Here is a 9,980-nt window from a genome sequence, read left to right as displayed (position 1 = left end):
AGAAGGTATCTTCTAAATAAGCAGGCTGGGGTTCTTTGTGTGATGTTTTTCCAAAATGCAAGCAACCCAGCAACTGTGCCAGTTAATAATAAAATTAATAATGTAGTTACATAATTGACTTGCTTTCATGGAACACTTGCTACAAGCATTAGTGAACTGCAGTGTAATTACTACATATATGAATGCTAAAGCCTGTAATATTCATGGTTTTGCCTGGCTATTGGTGCCTGCATTACGACATTTAATAATCCTGAATGTAGTTGGTTCATTTTAACAAAAAATGACATTTTATTGATCCAATAAACACAACATATTCCTCTTTAAAATTAGATCGAACCTGTATCTTACTGCATGTATTTTCAGTAGTCAGGGACCAAGAAACAGCTTGCTGATTTTGGACAATTTGCCTTATATCTACCGTGAAAGCAGCTATTTTCACTGCTCAGATTCCCCCAAGAGCACTTTAATAACGATTACAAAAAAACCCAAAAAACAACCCAAAAGCTTGAAGTACCTAACGGGTAAATGCACAAATTAAACTAAGAGAAACTGAATTACTGTCCTTTTCTAGGATGCCTCGAGAAGTGAGGGATGGAAGCTCTCTGTCTTCCATTGGGCTGGGATTGCCTCTGTGGGTCGTTCCAGGTGGATTTCTTTGCGACTGGCAAGATGAGGTTATTTATTCTCAACAAAATTGTTCAGGCTTAGCCCCCACTGCATTTTTGTAATTTGAGTTTTTATAGTCTGGCAAATGTGGGTGCTGTAGGATTTTAACGTTATATGTATTTATTTAAAAAGACAAAATACAAAGATCGAAGGTTTTGCGGTAGCAGAGACTAATTCCGTACAATTTTAATTTTACCTAACGTTTGTCTTGTCTGCAGACTGCCTTCTAACTCTGAGGGATGAGCTTCTCCTCCCTGACCTCGGTTGAGAGCCAGTTTTTAACTTTGGACTCGTCTGCATAAGCATTACCCATTATTTTAGCTGGGCGGGGGCGGGGTTAAGGTAATTGGGTAAAGGATTTTCAGGAGCACCACAGGCCGCTGAATTGCTGCGTGCAGGAAAGCAGCTGTTGGTGAAAACAAGATACCCAAAAAATGGGTAAAAGAACAGAAGTGACCCAACAAAAGTAAGTCGTAGACAAAAAAGCCGAAACGGTAGCGTTCGCGCTGCCGGTGCCGTCACTAACCTGCCGGAACCACGTCTTGGCGCGGTAGGTTTGCAAAGCGCTGTGCTGCTCTATCCTCCCGGGGCCACAGGCACCGGGCTGCATTTTATCGGGCCTGAGGTTTAAGATAACGAGTCTAGGAGCGGTTCCGTTCGTAACGACGAGCTACTCTCATTGCTAAGAAATGCTATTTGCCCGAATTCAAAGGACGGGGGTGGCCGCGGGGTGTGTCACCTGCGGCTCGGCCGAGCTCAGCCCCCGCGGCTGGGGCGGAGGACGGGCGGGCCGCGGCTGCGCCGTGACAGTCGCGCCGGGCCCCAGAACGCCGCCATGTTGCGCCGCTTCGCCGCCGCGGGCAGGTGAGAGCCGCGCCGCGCCGGGGAAAGCGCGGGGCTGGGCAGAGCCCCGCGCCGGGAGGCGGCGGCCGCACCGCCCTCGCCTCCGCCGCCGAACCGGGGACGGGAGGGCGGCAGCGGGGGAGGAGGCGGCGGGAGGGTCGTCTTCTCGCCCCTCGGTGTGCCCCCGCCATTTCGCGCGCAGGGAGGTCGCGCTGCTGCCGGCTGCCCCGCCGGCTCGGCGCCGGCCCGGGCGGGGGCTGCTGGCGCTCGTCCTTGAGCCTCTCAGGTTCTGCCCGCGCCGTCCGCCGAGGAGCTCTGGCGGCCTGACACGGTGCTGCCAGACTCTCCCGGTTTTGCTGGCCGGGGTCGTCGCACTCGGCCGCTCTTCAGGGTCCCGAGGGCTTTGCTCGCGGTGTGTCCCTGGCTTGTGTCAAGGTCACCAGCGATACGGCGGCGGGCCTCAGAACTGACCGTCCTGCCGGCCCCGCCATTCTTTTCTCGTCGTGGCCCTTGTCATGTCGCATGACAAGTGCGAGGTGTTAAATTGGGGAAGGGTAGCACAGCCTGCGCCGTGTCTGTGCCGGGCATCGCGGCCGTGACGCCCCGTGTGGTGTCCCGGTACCCCTGTGGGGACAGGGAAACTCGTGTCTGTGTGAATGCTGGAGAGATTCAGTCCTGGGAACACGGGGTCTGCAGGTTTTTTTAGCGTTTTTACTTCCCAGTACACGGACCTTATGGATAGCGAGGGAAGGACGTTTCGGCGACATCTTTGCTTCTATTTTTAATAAATAAAGATTAGGTGAAGCATTGAATGTCGTCAGGTTGCTACTGGCTTTTTATTGCTATCCCTGCATTTCCATCACGTGCATACTTGGGAGGGTACATGAGTCTTTGCCGTGGCCTGGAGGCTCGGTTTGAGAAGCAGTGTCTTCAAAGTGCAAAGCCCTGTGTATGTGACCTTTGTGTGAATTCATCTTTGCAGTTAAGCTGCAAGGTATGCTTGCTTTAAACTCTTGAGAAATGGAAATTTGGTTTCTTTGGCTAAGATATCACCCCAGGTACTTAAAGCAGCTGATCAATAACAGTGTATTCAGTCTATTTCACTGACAAAACCTAAGTTTTACTGAATAAGACTACTTCCTTCTGTTTTGTTTTTTTCTTCCCTAGAAGCAGTGCCAAGTTGGTAGCACCCTTGGGGTGCTTGGTTTCTAGGCAAAAGCACACTCTTCCTGACTTACCATATGACTATGCTGCACTGGAGCCTCATATTAATGCAGAGATCATGCAGCTGCACCACAGCAAGCATCATGCCACCTACGTGAACAACCTGAACGTTGCTGAGGAGAAGTACAAAGAGGCACTGGCAAAAGGTTTGTATATTCACAGTCAACAGGTGAGATGGAAGGTTATTGCTGTAGATGATACAGGAGAACAAAAAAAAAAAAAGGGAAATATTTTCTTCTAAAAGTTCTGGATTATGTCATTGCAGTATTGTTAGGGGAAAATCTTTTATTGTAGCTTCAGTAGTACTGATAATTGGAAATCAAATGTAAGTAAAAAGCATGAATTCTGTTCTCTGTAGTGCTGTAAAACTAGAAAATGTATTGATTGTTGTGGGTTTAGTCCATACTCCATTAGTAACTTGAACTGAACAAACACTGAGTCAGTAGGAAATTGCAGTCATTCTGCTGAAAAAGTACTTTGCAATAAAAGGTTAGTAGCAAAGTTAGACAAAGGGAAGTTTGTCTGCCTTGATAGTTTCCACATCAGATGCTCTGCTCAGTCTTGGTAAATAATGTCAGTTGCCTACAAGTGGAGGTGGGACAAACATACAGTTAATACATACAACAGGCAATGAAGAGACCTGGATTTGGGTGTCAGTTACATCACTGGGTCAAATTAAGGAGTTGTGTAGGTCACAAGCCCATGTGAGACACCAAAATATGCAGGAAACCATCCCATGATGTAATTTTTTGTTACAGTCTCAAAATTTGAGATAACACTGCCTTTTGTGAAAACTTCACAAGTGGATCAGAGCTATACTAAAACATGAGATGCATTTTTTCTAGACTTTGAATCTTTCAGTTGGACTGATGAAAGTGTGTGAAATAACAGGTATACCTTTTTAAGAAGGTGGAATATTTTCTGGGTTTTTTTTTGCAGTTGTGATTATCTTCTTAAAAGGTATCAATTTACCTCAAATAAATGATTACCGTATAAACTCACTTCTGTCTGCTTGCTAGGTGGCTTCACAGTGGAATTTAACTGCTTGGACTTGGGTGAAAGTGAGAATTGCTGATACCTGAGTAAACATGAACCATGCATCCCTTGATAATTAATTACCAGTGTATTTGAATAGAGAATGGGGCTTTTCAAGTACCTAAGTGAGCCTAAAAATAACTTGTACAGTCTGAATTAATGAACTAATGAGATTTGATTAAGAATCAGGTGATCAAGACTGACTGCTGCCTCGCCCTGCCAGTGGCAGATCCAAGAAAGGTGGATTCTGGAGATGTAATTAGTGCAAACACAATTGGGGAGGGAGCCTGAAGTGTAAGAAGACAGTGTGTCTGCTGCTGCTGTTACTGGTGCTGTTAAATGACAAAAGCTTCAGCCACTACTGGAGGCAGAATTTCTGGTTATCAGAAGCATCTGCAGTGTTGTGGATCCTTTGAGTTATTTTTTTAGAAATTACAGCTTTTGATAGCATCTCATCACTTGCTGTTGAAATGTTTTACTTAGAGGTGGAAATTATTTTTTCCTTAAGGATTCTGCAGAGATTATTTTCCAAATGGATTATATATTGGTTGTGGTGATGCACACCAAAGCAGACAAATAATTACTCAGGATATTTGTGATTGTGCAGTTTGTTAGTTAGTTTTTTTCCTAGTTGGTATCTCAGTATACCATGTGCAGTATTTTGACCCTCATTAGGAAAAATTCTAAGACTGGGGCAAAATCTGAACTGCTATCTCATTCTGTCAATATTGTCATTATTTTTTCATGTTAAAACTGAGCACAGTCAAAAATGTTTCTGGGCTATGTATCAGTGTTGGGTTACATAGCACATCTGATCACTATCTAATAATTTTTCTGGACAGCAGAACCTTGTCAGTCTCTCTTACTCAGCAATAGAAAGTAAAGTATTCTCTTCAGATTATCTTTGACGTGTTCTTCATTTATCTATATCTGTGTAGAAAACTCAAAGCCATCCTGTTGGCTTATGTTGTCAGTTCACTTAAAAATGAATGTGCACTTCTGTGACAGCACAGGACTTTGTTTCAACATAAACTGGTCCTGACTGCTGGCCCATCAAAATGTGTCAGATTTGCTAATTGAAGGATATTAACTTGAACCTTATTTTCATTGGAAACTTGCTCCTACCGTAGTTTTCCCTGCTCTTCTTTGACCATCATGCTACCTGTGATTGCACTCTTACAAGGAAATAAATGACTTAGGCTGAAAAACTGAGCTGACTACTCTCTTGAGTGCTTTTGAACTTCTTGTCTTGGTTTACTGAATTTTCCACGGATTCTGTACCAATAAATTCCAGTATACTTCTGCTGTAACTTAAGGGCCAGTTACCCCTTTTCAGTTGCTTTTTTTTTCTTTTTTTTTTTTTTCTCCCCAGTGCAGAACTCAGCAGCACAAATACTATTTTTTTAAGGACAACAGTGAAATGCCATTTCTGGTTCCTCGTGGTCATGAGGAGTGGGTTCTTCTAAGAAATGTAGAATAAAAAGTGATGAACACATTATAGGCATTCTAAGTTACTTTTTGATTTCTGGCTTGCTATGTGTTATAGCAAGTATGCTCTGGATGAACTTGAAAGTATCATTAAGGCATGCAAAATTCAGGAAAAATGTCCCAAAGATGCCATCTAAGTGGCAAAGAGAGACTTATCCTTAACCTGATACCTCTAAATCCAGCAAATAATGTTTTTACACACTGCATTGGATGCTTTGTTTCAGTGCTGTCCTTCTCTGTAAAGGTTGTGAGGAAATGCTGAGAGCATAGAATCCTGAGTTAAAGCCTGAGTAAAAGATGTACTTCTGCTTTGAGGCTTGTCTTCATGTCTTTGTTGTTGAGGTGACTCAGAAAATTTCTACCACTTAGTCCTGAGTGTGGAGGACACAGCTCCCCCACTGATTCCTTTCTAAAAAATGTACTGGACTGGTGGAAAAAAGCTTTAAAAACCTTTGAAATGCTTCAGTGTTTTTAAAAGCCAAAATAGTAATGAAAATCCTTCTATTGAAGTGGTGCAACACTGCTCAGAGACACAAGGCCACCAGTGAATTATTCTTCAAGGAATACAGAATTTTGTGGAGGGAGAGGAAGTACAGAGTTCTTTGATCTTGATTTCAGATGCAGGATTCTGTCATGTATGGTAAAATTATTTGGGTCACTTTTCTTCTGTGAGTACCTCCCTCCAAAAAACCCCAAATGAAACAAAAGATAGGAAGAAGAACATTTTGCATATGTGCTCGGTGTGCTTAATGACTTTTCTCAAGCACAAGCTGTTAGCCCTGTAAATTGTTTTAAGAACTTTAAAAAGGCTTAGTTTGTGAATCAGTGAGCTAATGGGTGAGTAATATTCTTTCCTTGTAGTGATGATACCGAAGAATTTACAAATGCTGGGTCCTCAAAGAGTTCTGGCTGTGCTCATTGTTTTATTCTGCTGTAGAATGGCTGTAGGTCTTATGTGGGCTACCTGATAGTTGCAATATTGCATATCACTTACTACAGCATAAAAAAGGGTCAAAGATAATAAATCTTTAATAGAGTTTGTCTGTGACTGTCTAAAACATGGATAACAGTACAAACCTGACGTTTTCCATTAATAAGTTAGATGCTTGTAGAAAGATTTGGGAGATCAGTGGAGGCCTAGTAGAAACTTACTGCCTGTTGTGTTGATGATAATGTTTTTATGTATTTTTATTTTCTGTATCCTTAGGTGATGTTACAACTCAGGTGTCACTTCAACCTGCACTGAAGTTCAATGGTGGGGGTCATATCAATCACACCATCTTCTGGACAAACCTTTCCCCCAATGGAGGAGGAGAGCCTAAAGGTTAGTGCGTGCTGCATTGGTTTATTACATCAGTATTAATTAACAGGTAGAATTGATGATCTTTTTTCTCTTTGAAGGAGTCTAAAGGATCTTTATTTTTCAGAGTTAATTCACCTTTCTATGTGACAGTTTCCAAAATTCTGAGGTATTCAGGGGGTTTTTGGATGTAAGCCATAAGTATAAAAAACTACATGTACAAAGTATTTTTAATTTATAAAGCTGATTATGCAAAATACCTGGCAACTGCTGTGTATATCCTTTCCACCTTCATAAGAGAAAATAGTTATACAAAGATGTGCTAATTAAATTGCCATATGTACTCGGTTCACAGAAATGGAAGAAATGTGCTGCAGATCTATCCAGTCTAGTGGCTGGAGTTATGCTCCAGTTTGGATAGGGATAGTTTAGCAGTTAAAGCCTAAAGGAAGACATCCCCCTGGGGAGGATAGAGTACTGATTACCTAAAGTGACCTGCAATTAAATGTAAAGGCCCTTTAGTACAGATCTCACAAAAGCTGTTGTGATAAACTTGAGAGGTTTTGATTGAGATTTATATGCCTGTGAAATTTCTGTGCTTTTTTTTTGTTAAAGGAGAATTGATGGAAGCCATCAAGCGTGACTTTGGTTCCTTTGCAAACTTCAAGGAGAAGCTGACAGCTGTATCAGTTGGTGTTCAAGGATCAGGCTGGGGGTGGCTTGGCTATAACAAGGAGCAGGGGCGCCTACAGATAGCAGCTTGTGCAAATCAAGACCCTTTGCAAGGAACAACAGGTCAGGTTTCTTTCCTTACCCTCTGCTTCTGTAGATTTGATAGGCAGGTGTATGACATCTGAAAAGTGGTTTATGGACAGTGTTGAGAAGAAACTGATAGATAAATAGATCAGAAGAACCAAATGTCTCTTCTAGGAGAAGTGAAAACGCAGTTTTTAGAGCAGCATTTGTAAAGCAGGACTTAAAAACCGTGAAGAGCAGAAGGATTAAGTGTCCTTCTAGTCCAAGGGAAAATAGATAGGCCATATTGTGATAGTTCTTTTTGCATATTTTGAATATTTTAGCTTCAGCTTCCTTGGATTTTTTGAGTAACTGGAGTAACTTGCACTTAGCAAGCAACGTTAAGCCTCTTGACTTCAGATCTTTTTTCTCTGGCAGAGGAGCTATTCACAGCACTCTCAGCGGAGGCCAGACAACAGGAAGATGAATGTAGTAATTATTGTTCCTACCTAGACTAGGTTTAAAATGGAGCCTTATAATTTGCTTCCTTTATATTGACAAAGAGTAATGAGTATTAACCAAACTATTAACCACTATGATGTGGTTAAATGTTACAGCTGGATAAGCAGCATAGTACTGGCAGTGATCTTTTTCCAAGATATTCTTCCTTAGAGAGACACAGAAGTGTTAATGGCAGGCTGGACACCCTTCACAGAGAGAAGGTCATGACCAGTGAGAATTTGCCTGCACTGTCAGTTTGTCCAAAGCATTTTGCAGATACATTAAAAACATGTTCTGCAGAATTCATAGAGAATGGCAAGGAATTTCATGTATTGCCAGCAGTCTGTTTATTGCCTATCAGTAGGATGAAATGAGATTACTGATTTAGTATAGGGACATAGAGTATAATGGGGGTAAATTTCACCCTCCCTTCTGTGAAAATTTACCATTAAAAATTCAGTGACAAGGGTATTTTAGCACAAAAACAAGGAGGTAATTAGGCTCTTAATAAATTGACTGTAATTAAAGTATTGGAAACAAGCTGGCATAGCAAGAAACCTTTATAATGTAATTTTTCATGGAAGTGCTTGCATAACTGTGCAAAAGATAGAAACCTTTCAAAAATGACTTAATCTGGTTTTGGTCATGTCTTCAAGGCAGTTCCAGAATATTTATAGATGTGTTTACCCAAATCAGCTCTTTGAGTTTATGCTCTCTCTGTGTGTGTGTGTGTGTGTGTGTGTGTGTGTGTGTGTGTGAGTGTGAGCACTGTTTTGTAAAATACCGCAGTAAGCACCAGTATACTGCAGAGCTCTTTGTCTTCCTGCAGATTAAGACTCCGAAACTGGGTACAACTTGGGGATGCAGTAGAAAACTTTACATGTAAGGTGTGTTTTCATACATTTACAGAGTTTATCCTCTTTTTTCACAGGTCTCATTCCTTTGCTAGGCATTGACGTATGGGAACATGCTTATTATCTTCAATATAAAAATGTTCGACCTGATTATTTGAAAGCCATCTGGAATGTGATCAACTGGGAGAATGTATCTTCAAGATATGCAGCTTCCAAAAAGTAGAGTGGAATTCTTGCACAGACTACTAAAATGTCACCAGTTCTACTCTGATACCACTCTTGTAGTAGTGCTTGTGGCTTACAAATGAATTGTTCTACTGCAGAAAGCACTTCACTCATCCAACAAAAGCATTTCATAATCAAGCAAAGTGTCTGCTTGTTTAATTCTGTGAAAGGTATTTACTTAGAGTTCTGAAGCTTTAAACTGTTGTGCAACAAAGGGAGACACTTTAATCTGTTCCATTGCATATAGAAACATAGGTCACCTTGCTGAAGCTTAATGGATTTCCTTGTTGCACTAAAATACCTAAGTGGAAATATGTGCTATTGTTGCTATAAACAAATAAAACTCAAAAGAAGAATCTTCTATAACTGTCTACAAGAGACTAATTTTTAGAAATACCTGGTCTAGTTACTTGATTTTGAAGCAATTGGAAGAGAAAAATGCCTCTTGTAATTTGTTGTATTACAGGCTGCAGAGGTTTCATGAAGTTTGAAAAGATAAATGGAAGGGGAAATAGGTGCTGCTCTGCCTGCCTGAATTGATTGTTTTCAGTCATCCCTATCCCTTCCTGCATCTCTTACATGAGAACTTTGTGTATCACACTGATGCGTGTTGGAAGCATTACTTTGGGCAAGAGATTACAGTACTGGCTCAGGCAGGTTGTTCATCTAGGGCCTGAATGTCAGCATGTGACACTCATTTCATACTAACTGTTCAGGTATGTCTTAGACCATGCTCAAACTAAAAGGACTGATTCCATGCACATACCAGTCTCTGCACAGCCATGTTGGTGAAGCAGTAGTAACAAATTAAACTTGGTGCTTGAAGCAGGGACGAAGTGACCTGTGTGATGTAACAGAGCATGCCCGTGGTCTTGAAAAATAAATGGTTGGCATGTTGTGCTTGGTGTCTGCTTGAAGGTGAAGAAACTGGAGGTTTTTTCTGTTCTTTATTATGTATGCTGAGATACCACATAGCAGAGATGAAAAACAAACTGGTGGAGTGCTCCTGGATATGAGTGACTGCTGAGGCAGGGATTTGTTGGTGAGTGCTGTAATGTGTGTGCCAGACATCCTGGTACTCCACACCAAAGGAACAGGAGGTAAATACG

The 9,980-nt window shown here is 41.8% G+C and overlaps 1 protein-coding gene across 3 annotated transcripts; it reads left to right on the top strand.

Annotated features, from left to right (window-relative positions):
* Nucleotides 1-1,049: 1,049 nt before the first annotated feature.
* Nucleotides 1,050-9,237, top strand: SOD2 (superoxide dismutase 2). Of its 3 annotated transcripts, none has more exons than XM_088052823.1 (5): nucleotides 1,050-1,132; nucleotides 2,677-2,879; nucleotides 6,464-6,580; nucleotides 7,172-7,351; nucleotides 8,724-9,237. In XM_088052823.1, exons 1-5 carry the CDS (start codon nucleotides 1,101-1,103, stop codon nucleotides 8,867-8,869), a joined length of 678 nt encoding a protein of 225 aa, XP_087908949.1. In that variant the 5' UTR covers nucleotides 1,050-1,100; the 3' UTR covers nucleotides 8,870-9,237. The 3 variants fall into 3 exon arrangements, with proteins under 3 accessions (XP_087908949.1, XP_005518446.1, XP_087908950.1); XM_005518389.3 differs by lacking the exon at nucleotides 1,050-1,132 and adding an exon at nucleotides 1,444-1,530; XM_088052824.1 differs by lacking the exon at nucleotides 1,050-1,132 and adding an exon at nucleotides 1,464-1,530 and having other exon boundaries at nucleotides 2,680-2,879.
* The last annotated feature ends 743 nt before the right edge of the window (nucleotides 9,238-9,980 follow it).

Source organism: Pseudopodoces humilis, chromosome 3 (genome assembly GCF_049639895.1).
Source record: "Pseudopodoces humilis isolate 2021_Gansu_Grassland_sample_001 chromosome 3, ASM4963989v1, whole genome shotgun sequence".
Lineage (NCBI taxonomy): Eukaryota > Metazoa > Chordata > Aves > Passeriformes > Paridae > Pseudopodoces > Pseudopodoces humilis.
This window is presented reverse-complemented; position numbering and strand designations above follow the sequence as displayed.